This window comes from Bombina bombina, chromosome 1, assembly GCF_027579735.1.
Source record: "Bombina bombina isolate aBomBom1 chromosome 1, aBomBom1.pri, whole genome shotgun sequence".
Lineage (NCBI taxonomy): Eukaryota > Metazoa > Chordata > Amphibia > Anura > Bombinatoridae > Bombina > Bombina bombina.
The window spans coordinates 832894867-832912629 of NC_069499.1; the positions used below are offsets into that span (position 1 = coordinate 832894867).

At 43.2% G+C, this 17763-nt stretch overlaps 1 protein-coding gene across 2 annotated transcripts in view; it reads right to left on the bottom strand.

Moving 5' to 3' along the window:
* Positions 1 to 17763, bottom strand: part of DHX38 (DEAH-box helicase 38) — a 757289-nt gene that overhangs the window by 333490 nt on the left and 406036 nt on the right. For both annotated transcript variants that reach the window (XR_008400173.1, XM_053699448.1), the window contains exons 15-16: positions 9056 to 9166; positions 8856 to 8972 (exon numbers count right to left, since the gene is read on the bottom strand). Coding sequence is in view for 1 of the 2 variants with exons in the window: in XM_053699448.1 (XP_053555423.1) it covers positions 8856 to 8972; positions 9056 to 9166 (228 nt within the window). In the remaining variant the exon portion in view is untranslated. The remainder of the gene's footprint in view (positions 1 to 8855; positions 8973 to 9055; positions 9167 to 17763) is intronic.

Below are 17763 nucleotides of genomic sequence, written 5' to 3' on the forward strand. Positions count from 1 at the left end.
ATATGTGGTGACACTGTGACAGGGTTAAGCGGGTGTGGGATCATGTCTCGGCCCTTTTAAGTGAAATATTAGAAGCAGATATAACCCTTTCCCCAGAGCAGGCTTTAATACATTTCCCCTTAGAAGGACCTCTAAAGAGGCACTCCAAATGAGTTAATATGATTTGTACTGTCACGCGCTTGTGTATAGCTAAATTTTGGAAAACTGATATCCCATCCTTTGATTATATCGAAAAGAGAATAGAATATCATTACACTATGACAAGCGCTACGGCAGAATTATTAAACACTAAAGATCGTTTTATTGATCTTTGGGAACCATACATTATGTATATTGAAGTGGTAAGGCGGATGAGACAGATTGCCAAAGAGAAGGAAAGGATTGGAGGAAATATAATGTGAGATTTGATATCCAATGTATGTGGTGGAATGTGGTGTTGCATATATGATTTATTGAGAAACACTATTCGGAGTAAAATCCCGATAATTGTATTTTGCTTATGACACTTTTACAGACTGAACTAGTTTTGTTAATGAATTTGATTTGTATCAAAATGTTTTATTATGAAAACTCAATAAAAATTATTAAAAAAAAAATATATATATGCTTTTTACATTGTAAGGCCCTTTCAGTACAAGAAGTACACAAAGTAAGAGGGGGTTCCACAATGGCTTCTAAACACATAGAGCAATTAGTTTCCTCAATGTCAGACATGTTGAACAGACTAGTAATAACCACAATAGTCGTTAAACACTTTATTTATTGATTTCAACAATTTTCCGAAAAATGTGTACTGCGCCTTTAAGAAATAAAAAAGCGCACAATTTTTCCTAAACTGCCTAAAACGTTAAATAACGCTATACAATTAAATATACTTATTCAATTGGGCCAAAAATTATTGCACCCTAAGAGCAAAGGGTGAATTTAACCTCTAAAAGACATTTTATAGCAAAAAATATATTTTATTGAAAAAATGACCCCTGTACCTCGCCACAGCTCTGCTGTGGCGCCTACCTGCCCCCAGGGTACTGCAAAATGACTCGACAACAATCCGGTGAACAGAACACAAGTTTAGGCCCCACCGGAGCTAATGCCTGCTGCCTTCTCAGTCAGAGTAAACTGCGCGTCTGAGCATGCGAAAATAGGCCCCGCCCATCATAGACATCGTTCATATCAGTCTGTATAAACGCATGGGAAGCGGTTTACAAAGTAAGCCATGTGGTCCCCTTAAACACTACTGTAACACTGCAGCCATACTGATTATTTTTTAGTTACTCAAATAAAAAACGTCAATCTGCCTCTTCCAGTGTCCCCTTGATATTGCTTTCAGCCCAGTACTATGTCAAATAACGATATAAACACAGGATTTTCAGTAATACCCTTTGTGTACAGGTCTACTGCTTACCCCTTCCCTTGCAGGGAAAAAATGTCTACCAGTTCTGATATACCAAGTCTCCTCAGAAATAAAAGACTGAACATACCTCAATGCTGCTTGTAGCATGAAACCATTCTCCACACTGAAGATTTCTCTTGCACTACCTTCAGAAGCTCTGTGGGAACCAATATGGATCTTAGTTACATCTGCTAAGATCATCAACCTCAGGGCAGAAATCTTCTTCTTCCATATCTCCCTGAGGAAAATAGTATTCACCGGTACCATTTAAAATAAAAAACTTCTTGATTGAAGAATCTAAAACTAACACCTCACTTTACCTCTTCCTATTACTAACACAGGCAAAGAGAATGACTGGGGGTGGAGGGAAGGGAGGAGCTATATATACAGCTCTGCCGTGGTGCTCTTTGCCACTTCCTGTTATCAGGAGGTTAATATCCCACAAGTAAGGATGAAATCCGTGGACTCGCCGTATCTTGTAGAAGAAATAGCAGTTTCAGAAATGGGAAAAAATGCTTATATGAAAAACAAAAGCAAATCTCATAGCCCTCTGTAATAAATGAGAGCAAAAGAGGGAGACTCTTAAAATAACAAAAAAAATTGCGCCAAAGATGACACCAACAAAGTTGACACAAATGCTGAGAAAAAAATCTTTTGGCACCAAGGTTAACAGGAAATGACCCGATTCGTATCAGAACAGGCGTGACTTCGCACCAAAAAACATAATTTATGCTTACCTGATAAATTCCTTTCTCCTGTAGTGTAGTCAGTCCACGGGTCATCCATTACTTATGGGATATTAACTCCTCCCTAACAGGAAGTGCAAGAGGATCAACCAAGCAGAGCTGCTATATAGCTCCTCCCCTCTACGTCATACCCAGTCATTCGACCAAAACCAAACGAGAAAGGAGAAACTATAGGGTGCAGTGGTGACTGGAGTTCAATTTAAAATTTAGACCTGCCATAAAAAACAGGGCGGGCCGTGGACTGACTACACTACAGGAGAAAGGAATTTATCAGGTAAGCATAAATTATGTTTTCTCCTGTTAAGTGTAGTCAGTCCACGGGTCATCCATTACTTATGGGATACCAATACCAAAGCTAAAAGTACACGGATGACGGGAGGGACAGGCAGGATCTTTACACGGAAGGAACCACTGCCTGAAGAACCTTTCTCCCAAAAACAGCCTCAGAAGAAGCAAAAGTGTCAAATTTGTAAAATTTGGAAAAAGTATGAAGAGAAGACCAAGTTGCAGCCTTGCAAATCTGTTCAACAGAGGCCTCATTCTTAAAGGCCCACGTGGAAGCCACAGCTCTCGTAGAATGAGCTGTAATTCTTTCAGGAGGCTGCTGTCCAGCAGTCTCATAGGCTAAACGTATTATGCTACGAAGCCAGAAAGAGAGAGAGGTAGCAGATGCTTTTTGACCTCTCCTCTGTCCAGAATAAACGACAAACAGGGAAGAAGTTTGGCGAAAATCTTTTGTTGCCTGTAAATAAAATTTCAGGGCACGGACTACGTCTAGATTGTGCAGAAGTCGTTCCTTCTTTGAAGAAGGGTTAGGGCACAATGATGGAACAACAATCTCTTGATTGATATTCTTGTTAGTGACTACCTTAGGTAAGAACCCAGGTTTAGTACGCAGAACTACCTTGTCTGAATGAAAAATCAGATAAGGAGAATCACAATGTAAGGCCGATAACTCAGAGACTCTTCGAGCCGAGGAAATAGCCATTAAAAACAGAACTTTCCAAGATAACAGCTTGATATCAATGGAATGAAGGGGTTCAAACAGAACACCCTGTAAAACGTTAAGAACTAAGTTTAAGCTCCACGGTGGAGCAACAGTCTTAAACACAGGCTTAATCCTGGCCAAAGCCTGACAAAAAGCCTGAACGTCTGGAACTTCTGACAGACGTTTGTGTAAAAGGATGGACAGAGCTGAGATCTGTCCCTTTAAAGAACTTGCAGATAAACCCTTTTCTAAACCTTCTTGTAGAAAAGACAATATCCTAGGAATCCTAACCTTACTCCATGAGTAACTCTTGGATTCGCACCAGTGTAAATATTTACGCCATATTTTATGGTAAATTTTCCTGGTAACGGGTTTCCTAGCCTGTATTAAGGTATCAATTACTGACTCCGAAAATCCACGCTTTGATAAAATCAAGCGTTCAATCTCCATGCAGTCAGCTTCAGAGAAATTAGATTTTGATGTTTGAAAGGACCCTGAATTAGAAGGTCCTGTCTCAGAGGCAGAGACCAAGGTGGACAGGATGACATGTCCACTAGATCTGCATACCAGGTCCTGCGTGGCCACGCAAGCGCTATTAGAATCACCGATGCTTTCTCCTGTTTGATCCTGGCAATCAATCGAGGAAGCATCGGGAAGGGTGGAAACACATAAGCCATCTTGAAGGTCCAAGGTGCTGTCAGAGCATCTATCAGGACCGCTCCCGGGTCCCTGGACCTGGACCCGTAACAAGGAAGCTTGGCGTTCTGGCGAGACGCCATGAGATCCATATCTGGTTTGCCCCAACGTCGAAGTATTTGGGCAAAGACCTCCGGATGAAGTTCCCACTCCCCCGGATGAAAAGTCTGGCGACTTAGGAAATCCGCCTCCCAGTTCTCCACGCCTGGGATGTAGATCGCTGACAGGTGGCAAGAGTGAGACTCTGCCCAGCGAATTATCTTTGAGACTTCCATCATCGCTAGGGAACTCCTTGTCCCTCCCTGATGGTTGATGTAAGCCACAGTCGTGATGTTGTCCGACTGAAACCTGATGAACCTCAGAGTTGCTAACTGAGGCCAAGCCAGAAGGGCATTGAGAACTGCTCTCAATTCCAGAATGTTTATTGGAAGGAGACTCTCCTCCTGAGTCCATGATCCCTGAGCCTTCAGGGAATTCCAGACAGCGCCCCAACCTAGTAGGCTGGCGTCTGTTGTTACAATTGTCCAGTCTGGCCTGCTGAAGGGCATCCCCCTGGACAGATGTGGCCGAGAAAGCCACCATAGAAGAGAATCTCTGGTCTCTTGATCCAGATTCAGCATAGGGGACAAATCTGAGTAATCCCCATTCCACTGATTTAGCATGCACAATTGCAGTGGTCTGAGATGCAGGCGTGCAAAAGGTACTATGTCCATTGCCGCTACCATTAAGCCGATTACCTCCATGCATTGAGCCACTGACGGGTGTTGAATGGAATGAAGGACACGGCAAGCATTTAGAAGTTTTGTTAACCTGTCCTCTGTCAGGTAAATTTTCATTTCTACAGAATCTATAAGAGTCCCCAAGAAGGGAACTCTTGTGAGTGGCAATAGAGAACTCTTTTCTACGTTCACCTTCCACCCATGCGACCTTAGAAATGCCAGAACTAACTCTGTATGAGACTTGGCAGTTTGGAAACTTGACGCTTGTATCAGAATGTCGTCTAGGTACGGAGCTACCGCTATTCCTCGCGGTCTTAGTACCGCCAGAAGAGAGCCCAGAACCTTTGTAAAGATTCTTGGAGCCGTAGCTAACCCGAAGGGAAGAGCTACAAACTGATAATGCCTGTCTAGGAAGGCAAACCTTAGGTACCGGTAATGATCCTTGTGAATCGGTATGTGAAGGTACGCATCCTTTAGATCCACTGTGGTCATGTACTGACCCTTTTGGATCATGGGTAAGATTGTCCGAATAGTTTCCATTTTGAACGATGGAACTCTTAGGAATTTGTTTAGGATCTTTAAATCCAAGATTGGTCTGAAGGTTCCTTCTTTCTTGGGAACCACAAACAGATTTGAGTAAAACCCTTGTCCGTGTTCCGACCGCAGAACCGGGTGGATCACTCCCATTAGCAAAAGATCTTGTACACAGCGTAGAAACGCCTCTTTCTTTGTCTGGTTTGTTGACAACCTTGAAAGATGAAATCTCCCTTTTGGAGGAGAAGCTTTGAAATCCAGAAGATATCCCTGAGATATGATCTCTAACGCCCAGGGATCCTGGACATCTCTTGCCCAAGCCTGGGCGAAGAGAGAAAGTCTGCCCCCTACTAGATCCGTTTCCGGATTGGGGGCCCTCACTTCATGCTGTCTTAGGGGCAGCAGCAGGTTTTCTGGCCTGCTTGCCCTTGTTCCAGGTCTGGTTAGGTTTCCAGCCCTGTCTGTAACGAGCAACAGTTCCTTCCTGTTTTGGAGCGGAGGAAGTTGATGCTGCTCCTGCCTTGAAGTTACGAAAGGCACGAAAATTAGACTGTCTAGCCCTTGGTTTGGCTCTGTCTTGAGGCAGGGCATGGCCCTTACCTCCAGTAATGTCAGCGATAATTTCTTTCAAACCGGGCCCAAATAATGTCTGCCCTTTGAAAGGTATGTTAAGCAATTTAGATTTAGAAGTCACATCGGCTGACCAGGATTTTAGCCACAGCGCTCTGCGCGCCTGAATGGCGAATCCGGAATTCTTAGCCGTAAGCTTAGTTAAATGTACTACGGCATCAGAAATAAATGAATTAGCTAGCTTAAGGACTCTAAGCTTGTCTATAATTTCATCCAATGGAACTGAGCTAATGGTCTCTTCTAGAGGCTCAAACCAGAATGCCGCCGCAGCCGTGACAGGCGCAATGCATGCGAGGGGTTGTAATATAAAACCTTGTTGAGTAAACATTTTCTTAAGGTAACCCTCTAACTTTTTATCCATTGGATCTGAAAAGGCACAGCTATCCTCCACCGGGATAGTGGTACGCTTAGCCAGAGTAGAAACTGCTCCTTCCACCTTAGGGACCGTCTGCCATAAGTCCCGTGTGGTGGCGTCTATTGGAAACATTTTTCTAAATATAGGAGGGGGGGAAAAGGGCACACCGGGCCTATCCCACTCCTTGGTAATAATCTCTGTAAGCCTCTTAGGTATAGGAAAAACGTCAGTACACGCCGGTACCGCATAGTATCTATCCAGCCTACATAATTTCTCTGGGATTGCAGCCGTGTTACAATCATTCAGAGCCGTTAATACCTCCCCTAATAATACACAGAGGTTCTCAAGCTTAAATTTAAAATTTGAAATGTCTGAGTCCAGTCTATTTGGATCAGATCCGTCACCCACAGAATGAAGCTCTCCGTCTTCATGTTCTGCCAATTGTGACGCAGTATCAGACATGGCTCTAACATTATCAGCGTACTCTGTTCTCACCCCAGAGTGGTCGCGTTTACCTCTAAGTTCTGGCAATTTAGATAAAACTTCAGTCATAACATTAGCCATGTCTTGTAAAGTGATTTGTAATGGCCGCCCTGATGTACTTGGCGTCGCAATATCACGCACCTCCTGAGCGGGAGATGCAGGTACTGACACGTGAGGAGAGTTAGTCGGCATAACTTTCCCCTCGTTGTCTGGTGAAATTTTCTTTACATGTACAGATTGGCTTTTATTTAAAGTAGCATCAATGCAATTAGGACACAAATTTCTATTGGGCTCCACATTGGCTTTTGAACATATTGCACAAAGAGATTCCTCTGTGTCAGACATGTTAAAACAAACTAGCAATTAGCCTAGCAATATAAAAAACGTTACTGTGCCTTTAAGAAGCACACAAAAACTGTCACAGTTGAAATAACAATGAACCGGATTAGTTATAGAAACCAAATTTTCACAGTAAATGCATTAAGTTAGAAAAGGATTGCACCCACTAGCAATGAATGATTAACCCCTTAATACCAAAAAAACGGATAACAATTGAAAATATAAGCGTTTTTATCACAGTCAAAGCACAGTCTCACAGGTCTGCTGTGAGTGATTACCTCCCTCAAAACTAGTTTTGGAGACCCCTGAGCTCTGTAGAGACGTCCTGGATCATGCAGGGAGAAAAAAGCAGACTGTGACTGAATTTCTACTGCGCAATAAAAGCGCCAAAATAGGCCCCTCCCACTCATAATACAACAGTGAGGGAAGCTCAGCAAACTGTTTTAATTCAAAACAAACGACAGCCATGTGGAAAATAACGCCCAAAACAATTTTTCACCAAGTACCTCAGATAAATAAACGATTAACATGCCAGTAAACGTTTAAAATATAATTTATGAAATGTTATTAAAAAGCCTGCTGCTAGCCGCTCACACTGCAGATTTAGGCTAAAAGTTATATGTATACAGTATTTTCCCAGTGAAGTGCCATTCCCCAGAAATACTTAAGTGTAAACATACATACATATCAGCCTGATACCAGTTGCTACTACTGCATTTAAGGCTGTACTTACATTACATCGGTATTAGCAGTATTTTCTCAGTCAATTCCATTCCTTAGAAAATAATATACTGCAACATACCTCCTTGCAGGTGAACCTGCCCGCTGTCCCCTGTTCTGAAGTTACCTCGCTCCTCAGAATGGCCGAGAACAGCAAATGGATCTTAGTTACGTCCGCTAAGATCATACACAAACTCAGGCAGATTCTTCTTCTAATGCTGCCTGAGAAAAAACAACACACTCCGGTGCCGTTTAAAATAACAAACTTTTGATTGAAGAAATAAAAACTAAGTTTAACAACCACAGTCCTCTCACACATCCTATCTATTAGTTAGGTGCAAGAGAATGACTGGGTATGACGTAGAGGGGAGGAGCTATATAGCAGCTCTGCTTGGGTGATCCTCTTGCACTTCCTGTTAGGGAGGAGTTAATATCCCATAAGTAATGGATGACCCGTGGACTGACTACACTTAACAGGAGAAAAAATTGCGTCAACAAAGACGCAAGAAATGACGTGACTCGCGTCACAACAAACGCAACCTTCCCGCCAAAAAAAAAAATTGAGCCAAGAATGACGCAATAAATAGACGCACTATTGCCACTTACATAAAAGAAAGAGAAGTTGCAGTGGCCTTCTGGCCCTTGCGCTTACCAGCGTACAAAACAAACAAGGAAAACGATTGTCTTAACTCCTTGGTTGCATGAAGATAGAATTTCAAAGCCGGCACTACATCCAGATTGTGCAACAAACGCTCCTTCTGAGAGGAAGGATTAGGACAAAAAGAAGGAACCATAATTTCCTGATTAATATTGCGATTAGATATAACCTTAGGAAAAAAAAACTCATCAATTAGCTGCTGTGAAATCTATTCTGTCTTCTTTGTGATTGATTTGTCCCAGGGATAAGGGTCTCACATTGGTCAGAGCGCTCAAACGTTAATTCATAAGCAAATAGCTGTAGCATCTCTATTCTCAACCTTCTCCTAAAAGAGGCCAAGAACAAAAACTAAATAGAGATGGGAGGGAATTTGAGCTCTTGTGTGTGTTCTTGGCCTCCTCCTAGTGGTGGGAATTATATCACACGTGTTATGGAGCCCTATGGACTATCATCATTATAAGAAAAATTGGGGTTTCATATTCCTTTAAATTTGTGTGTAGTATGTCATCCACAACACACTATGAACCCTTTATTACAGAATTATGGTTTCCCTCCTCCAGCACAAGTAATGCAGTGTGCATAACCTCAACAAACCTTCTGGAAAATCTTTGCCTGCAAGTCAGATGGTAATTGGGAGTAGATGGGTAACACAGCCAAAGCTGGAGCACTGTCTAACTCTTCCAATCGCTCAACTATCTGATCTGAAGTCACCTAGTAAACAGAGAAACAACCAGATTACTACTAAGACAATAGACAGCAAATTAGTTAGTTTGGATGAATGAAGAATCTCTTACCTCAATGTCCTCCTGTCCAGGCATAAAGATCAAGATGTCACCTGCAGCTCCAGACAAGTGGATCTGTAGTGCTTGCTTTACTGCAGCTTCCACATAATCTTCCTGGGGGGTCTGAAAAGTAGAAATGATACTATATGGAGGTAGGACACAATGAGATACTGGATATAGAGGCAAAATTAGGTTAGAATAAGAAACAATACAGTTTCAATAGTAATGTAGCCAACATAATTAGAAAGTATATAGAAACAGGAGTGTTATAATGATAGGTATAGAAAGCATAAATAAAAAAAGAAAGAAAAATAGGAGAAAAACCAACATTACATAAGAAAATTGATCAAATGAAAGCTCTGATGTTAACATTGACATGCAGAAACCAGACTTGCCCTTAGGGTTATTAAGGCTATTCTACTTTCTTTTGTGTTTCTTCTTAAAAACAGAATTTATGCTTACCTGATAAATTACTTTCTCCAACGGTGTGTCCGGTCCACGGCGTCATTCTTACTTGTGGGATATTCTCTTCCCCAACAGGAAATGGCAAAGAGCCCAGCAAAGCTGGTCACATGATCCCTCCTAGGCTCCGCCTTCCCCAGTCATTCGACCGACGTAAAGGAGGAATATGCATAGGAGAAATCATATGATACCGTGGTGACTGTAGTTAGAGAAAATAATTCATCAGACCTGATTAAAAAACCAGGGCGGGCCGTGGACCGGACACACCGTTGGAGAAAGTAATTTATCAGGTAAGCATAAATTCTGTTTTCTCCAACATAGGTGTGTCCGGTCCACGGCGTCATCCTTACTTGTGGGAACCAATACCAAAGCTTTAGGACACGGATGATGGGAGGGAGCAAATCAGGTCACCTAGATGGAAGGCACCACGGCTTGCAAAACCTTTCTCCCAAAAATAGCCTCAGAAGAAGCAAAAGTATCAAATTTGTAAAATTTGGTAAAAGTGTGCAGTGAAGACCAAGTCGCTGCCTTACATATCTGATCAACAGAAGCCTCGTTCTTGAAGGCCCATGTGGAAGCCACGGCCCTAGTGGAGTGAGCTGTGATTCTTTCAGGAGGCTGCCGTCCGGCAGTCTCATAAGCCAATCGGATGATGCTTTTAAGCCAAAAAGAGAGAGAGGTAGAAGTTGCTTTTTGACCTCTCCTTTTACCAGAATAAACAACAAACAAAGAAGATGTTTGTCTGAAATCTTTAGTGGCCTCTAAATAGAATTTTAGAGCACGGACTACGTCCAAATTGTGTAACAAACGTTCCTTCTTTGAAACTGGATTCGGACACAAAGAAGGTACAACTATCTCCTGGTTAATATTTTTGTTAGAAACAACTTTCGGAAGAAAACCAGGTTTAGTACGCAAAACCACCTTATCTGCATGGAACACCAGATAAGGAGGAGAACACTGCAGAGCAGATAACTCTGAAACTCTTCTTGCAGAAGAAATTGCAACCAAAAACAAAACTTTCCAAGATAATAACTTGATATCAACGGAATGTAGGGGTTCAAACGGAACCCCCTGAAGAACTGAAAGAACTAAATTGAGACTCCAAGGAGGAGTCAAAGGTTTGTAAACAGGCTTGATTCTAACCAAAGCCTGAACAAAAGCTTGAACATCTGGCACAGCCGCCAGCTTTTTGTGAAGTAAAACAGATAAAGCAGAAATCTGTCCCTTCAAAGAACTTGCAGATAATCCTTTCTCCAAACCTTCTTGAAGAAAGGATAGAATCTTAGGAATTTTTATCTTGTTCCATGGGAATCCTTTAGATTCACACCAACAGATATATTTTTTCCATATTTTATGGTAGATTTTTCTAGTTACAGGCTTTCTAGCCTGAACAAGAGTATCAATGACAGAATCTGAGAACCCTCGCTTTGATAAAATCAAGCGTTCAATCTCCAAGCAGTCAGTTGGAGTGAGGCCAGATTCGGATGTTCGAACGGACCTTGAACAAGAAGGTCCTGTCTCAAAGGTAGCTTCCATGGTGGAGCCGATGACATATTCACCAGGTCTGCATACCAAGTCCTGCGTGGCCACGCAGGAGCTATCAAGATCACCGATACCCTCTCCTGTTTGATCCTGGCTACCAGCCTGGGAATGAGAGGAAACGGTGGGAACACATAAGCTAGGTTGAAGGTCCAAGGTGCTACTAGTGCATCCACTAGAGTCGCCTTGGGATCCCTGGATCTGGACCCGTAGCAAGGAACCTTGAAGTTCTGACGAGACGCCATCAGATCCATGTCTGGAATGCCCCACAATTGAATTATTTGGGCAAAGATTTCCGGATGGAGTTCCCACTCCCCCGGATGAAATGTCTGACGACTCAGAAAATCCGCTTCCCAATTTTCCACTCCTGGGATGTGGATTGCAGACAAGTGGCAGGAGTGATTCTCCGCCCATTGAATTATTTTGGTCACTTCTTCCATCGCCAGGGAACTCCTTGTTCCCCCCTGATGGTTGATATACGCAACAGTTGTCTGATTGAAACCTTATGAATTTGGCCTTTGCTAGTTGAGGCCAAGCCTTGAGAGCATTGAATATCGCTCTCAATTCCAGAATATTTATCGGGAGAAGAGATTCTTCCCGAGACCAAAGACCCTGAGCTTTCAGGGGTTCCCAGACCGCGCCCCAGCCCACCAGACTGGCGTCGGTCGTGACAATGACCCACTCTGGTCTGCGGAAGCTCATCCCTTGTGACAGGTTGTCCAGGGTCAGCCACCAACGGAGTGATCTCTGGTCCTCTGATCTACTTGTATCGTCGGAGACAAGTCTGTATAATCCCCATTCCACTGACTGAGCATGCACAGTTGTAACGGTCTTAGATGAATTCGCGCAAAAGGAACTATGTCCATTGCCGCGACCATCAAACCTATTACTTCCATGCACTGAGCTATGGAAGGAAGAAGAACAGAATGAAGTACTTGACAAGAGCTTAGAAGTTTTGATTTTCTGGCCTCTGTCAGAAAAATCTTCATTTCTAAGGAGTCTATTATTGTTCCCAGGAAGGGAACTCTTGTTGACGGGGATAGAGAACTTTTTTCTACGTTCACTTTCCACCCGTGAGATCTGAGAAAGGCCAGGACAATGTCCGTATGAGCCTTTGCTTGAGGCAGAGACGACGCTTGAATCAGTATTTCGTCCAAGTAAGGTACAACTGCAATGCCCCTTGGTCTTAGCACCGCTAGAAGGGACCCTAGTACCTTTGTGAAAATTCTTGGAGCAGTGGCTAATCCGAATGGAAGTGCCACAAACTGGTAATGCTTGTCCAGAAAGGCGAACCTTAGGAACCGATGATGTTCCTTGTGGATAGGAATATGTAGATACGCATCCTTTAAATCCACCGTGGTCATGAATTGACCTTCCTGGATGGTAGGAAGAATTGTCCGAATGGTTTCCATTTTGAACGATGGAACCCTGAGAAATTTGTTTAGGATCTTGAGATCTAAGATTGGTCTGAATGTTACCTCTTTTTTGGGAACTATGAACAGATTGGAGTAGAATCCCATCCCTTGTTCTCCTAATGGAACAGGATGAATCACTCCCATTTTTAACAGGTCTTCTACACAATGTAAGAATGCCTGTCTTTTTATGTGGTCTGAAGACAATTGAGACATGTGGAACCTTCCCCTTGGGGGTAGCTCCTTGAATTCCAGAAGATAACCTTGGGAGACTATTTCTAGCGCCCAAGGATCCAGAACATCTCTTGCCCAAGCTTGAGCGAAGAGAGAAAGTCTGCCCCCCACCAGATCCGGTCCCGGATCGGGGGCCAACATCTCATGCTGTCTTGGTAGCAGTGGCAGGTTTCTTGGCCTGCTTACCTTTGTTCCAGCCTTGCATTGGCCTCCAGGCTGGCTTGGTTTGAGAAGTATTACCCTCTTGCTTAGAGGATGTAGAACTTGAGGCTGGTCCGTTTCTGCGAAAGGGACGAAAATTTGGTTTATTTTTAGACTTAAAAGACCTATCCCGAGGAAGGGCGTGGCCCTTTCCCCCAGTGATATCTGAAATAATCTCTTTCAAGTCAGGGCCAAACAGCGTTTTCCCCTTGAAAGGTATGTTAAGCAATTTGTTCTTGGAGGACGCATCCGCTGACCAAGACTTTAGCCAAAGCGCTCTGCGCGCCACAATAGCAAACCCTGAATCTTTCGCCGCTAATCTAGCTAATTGCAAAGTGGCGTCTAAAGTAAAAGAGTTAGCCAATTTAAGAGCGTGAACTCTGTCCATAATCTCCTCATAAGAAGATTCTTTATCGAGCGACTTTTCTAGTTCATCGAACCAGAAACACGCTGCTGTAGTGACAGGAACAATGCATGAAATTGGTTGTAGAAGGTAACCTTGCTGAACAAACATCTTTTTAAGCAAACCCTCTAATTTTTTATCCATAGGATCTTTGAAAGCACAACTATCTTCTATAGGGATAGTAGTGCGTTTGTTTAGAGTAGAAACCGCCCCCTCGACCTTGGGGACTGTCTGCCATAAGTCCTTTCTGGGGTCGACCATAGGAAACAATTTCTTAAATATAGGGGGAGGGACAAAAGGTATGCCGGGCCTTTCCCATTCTTTGTTTACAATGTCCGCCACCCGCTTGGGTATAGGAAAAGCTTCGGGGGGCACCGGGACCTCTAGGAACTTGTCCATCTTACATAATTTCTCTGGAATGACCAAATTGTCACAATCATCCAGAGTAGACAACACCTCCTTAAGCAGAGCGCGGAGATGTTCCAATTTAAATTTGAATGTAATAACATCAGGTTCAGCTTGTTGAGAAATTTTCCCTGAATCTGAAATTTCTCCCTCAGACAAAACCTCCCTGGCCCCTTCAGACTGATGTAGGGGCATGTCAGAACCATTATCATCAGCGTCCTCATGCTCTTCAGTATTTTCTAAAACAGAGCAGTCGCGCTTTCGCTGATAAGTGGGCATTTTGGCTAAAATGTTTTTAATAGAATTATCCATTACAGCCGTTAATTGTTGCATAGTAAGGAGTATTGGCGCACTAGATGTACTAGGGGCCTCCTGTGTGGGCAAGACTGGCGTAGACGAAGGAGGGGATGATGCAGTACCATGCTTACTCCCCTCACTTGAGGAATCATCTTGGGCATCATTTTCTCTAAATTGTTTGTCACATACATCACATCTATTTAAATGAGAAGGAACCTTGGCTTCCTCACATACAGAACATAGTCTATCTGATAGTTCAGACATGTTAAACAGGCATAAACTTGATAACAAAGTACAAAAAACGTTTTAAAATAAAACCGTTACTGTCACTTTAAATTTTAAACTGAACACACTTTCTTACTGAATATGTGAAAAAGTATTAAGGAATTGTTCAAAATTCACCAAAATTTCACCACAGTGTCTTAAAGCCTTAAAAGTATTGCACACCAAATTTGAAAGCTTTAACTCTTAAAATAACGGAACCGGAGCCGTTTTTATATTTAACCCCTATACAGTACCTGGTATCTGCTTTGCTGAGACCCAACCAAGCCCAGAGGGGAATACGATACCAAATGACGCCTTCAGTAAGCTTTTTCTGTGTATCTGAGCTCCTCACACATGCATCTGCATGCCTTGCTTCCCAAAAACAACTGCGCATTAGTGGCGCGAAAATGAGGCTCTGCCTATGATTAGAGAAGGCCCCCAGTGAAAAAACATAATTTATGCTTACCTGATAAATTCCTTTCTTCTGTAGTGTAATCAGTCCACGGGTCATCATTACTTCTGGGATATTACTCCTCCCCAACAGGAAGTGCAAGAGGATTCACCCAGCAGAGCTGCATATAGCTCCTCCCCTCTACGTCACTCCCAGTCATTCGACCAAGGACCAACGAGAAAGGAGAAACCAAGGGTGTAGTGGTGACTGGAGTATAATTTAAAAAATATTTACCTGCCTTAAAAAACAGGGCGGGCCGTGGACTGATCACACTACAGAAGAAAGGAATTTATCAGGTAAGCATAAATTATGTTTTCTTCTGTTAAGTGTGATCAGTCCACGGGTCATCATTACTTCTGGGATACCAATACCAAAGCAAAAGTACACGGATGACGGGAGGGATAGGCAGGCTCTTTATACAGAAGGAACCACTGCCTGAAGAACCTTTCTCCCAAAAATAGCCTCAGAGGAAGCAAAAGTGTCAAATTTGTAAAATTTGGAAAAAGTATGAAGCGAAGACCAAGTTGCAGCCTTGCAAATCTGTTCAACAGAGGCCTCATTCTTAAAGGCCCAAGTGGAAGCCACAGCTCTAGTAGAATGAGCTGTAATTCTTTCAGGAGGCTGCTGTCCAGCAGTCTCATAGGCTAAACGAATTATGCTACGAAGCCAAAAAGAAAGAGAGGTAGCAGAAGCCTTTTGACCTCTCCTCTGACCAGAGTAAACGACAAACAGGGAAGACGTTTGTCGAAATTCCTTAGTTGCCTGTAAGTAAAACTTTAGGGCACGAACTACATCCAGATTGTGCAGAAGACGTTCCTTCTTCGAAGAAGGATTTGGACACAAAGAAGGAACAACAATCTCTTGATTGATATTCCTGTTAGTGACTACCTTAGGTAAAAACCCAGGTTTAGTGCGCAGAACTACCTTATCCGAATGAAAAATCAAATAAGGAGAATCACAATGTAAGGCTGATAACTCAGAGACTCTTCGAGCCGAGGAAATAGCCATTAAAAATAGAACTTTCCAAGATAACAACTTTATATCAATGGAATGGAGGGGTTCAAACGGAACACCCTGTAAAACGTTAAGAACAAGGTTTAAACTCCATGGCGGAGCAACAGTTTTAAACACAGGCTTAATCCTGGCCAAAACCTGACAAAAAGCCTGAACGTCTGGCACTTCTGACAGACGTTTGTGTAACAGAATGGACAGAGCTGAGATCTGTCCCTTTAATGAACTAGCAGATAAACCCTTTTCTAAACCTTCTTGTAGAAAAGACAATATCCTAGGAATCCTAACCTTACTCCAAGAGTAACCTTTGGATTCACACCAATATAGGTATTTACGCCATATCTTATGGTAAATCTTTCTGGTAACAGGCTTCCTAGCCTGTATTAAGGTGTCAATAACTGACTCAGAAAACCCACGTCTTGATAAAATCAAACGTTCAATTTCCAAGCAGTCAGCTTCAGAGAAGTTAGATTTTGATGTTTGAAAGGGCCCTGTATCAGGAGGTCCTGTTTCAGAGGTAGAGACCAAGGTGGACAGGATGACATGTCCACCAGGTCTGCATACCAAGTCCTGCGTGGCCACGCAGGCGCTATTAGAATCACTGATGCTCTCTCCTGTTTGATTCTGGCAATCAATCGAGGAAGCATCGGGAAGGGTGGAAACACATAAGCCATCCTGAAGTCCCAAGGTGCTGTCAGGGCATCTATTAGGACTGCTCCTGGATCACTGGATCTGGACCCGTAACGAGGAAGCTTGGCGTTCTGTCGAGACGCCATGAGATCTATCTCTGGTTTGCCCCAACGTCGAAGTATTTGGGCAAAGACCTCCGGATGAAGTTCCCACTCCCCCGGATGAAAAGTCTGACGACTTAAGAAATCCGCCTCCCAGTTCTCCACTCCCGGGATGTGGATTGCTGACAGGTGGCAAGAGTGAGACTCTGCCCAGCGAATTATCTTTGATACTTCCATCATTGCTAGGGAGCTTCTTGTCCCTCCCTGATGGTTGATGTAAGCTACAGTCGTGATGTTGTCCGACTGAAACCTGATGAACCTCCGAGTTGTCAACTGGGGCCAAGCCAGGAGGGCATTGAGAACTGCTCTCAATTCCAGAATGTTTATTGGCAGGAGACTCTCCTCCTGACTCCATTGTCCCTGAGCCTTCAGAGAATTCCAGACGGCGCCCCAACCTAGAAGGCTGGCGTCTGTTGTTACAATTGTCCAGTCCGGCCTGCTGAATGGCATCCCCCTGGACAGATGTGGCCGAGAAAGCCACCATAGAAGAGAATTTCTGGTCTCTTGATCCAGATTCAGAGAAGGGGACAAGTCTGAGTAATCCCCATTCCACTGACTTAGCATGCATAGTTGCAGTGGTCTGAGGTGTAAGCGAGCAAATGGTACTATGTCCATTGCCGCTACCATTAAGCCGATTACCTCCATGCATTGAGCCACTGACGGGTGTTGAATGGAATGAAGGGTGCGGCAAGCACTTTGAAGTCTTGTTAACCTGTCCTCTGTCAGGTAAATCTTCATTTCTACAGAATCTATAAGAGTCCCCAGGAAGGGAACTCTTGTGAATGGAACGAGTGAACTTTTCTTTTCGTTCACCTTCCATCCATGTGACCTTAGAAAAGCCAGTACTAACTCTGTATGAGACTTGGCAGTTTGAAAGCTTGAAGCTTGTATCAGAATGTCGTCTAGGTACGGAGCTACCGAAATTCCCCGCGGTCTTAGTACCGCCAGAAGAGCACCTAGAACCTTTGTGAAGATTCTTGGAGCTGTAGCCAATCCGAATGGAAGAGCTACAAACTGGTAATGCCTGTCTAGAAAGGCAAACCTTAGATACCGGTAATGATCTTTGTGGATCGGTATGTGAAGGTAAGCATCCTTTAAATCCACTGTGGTCATGTATTGACCTTCTTGGATCATGGGTAAAATTGTCCGAATAGTCTCCATTTTGAACGATGGAACTCTTAGGAATTTGTTTAGGATCTTTAAATCCAGGATTGGTCTGAAAGTTCCCTCTTTTTTGGGAACCACAAACA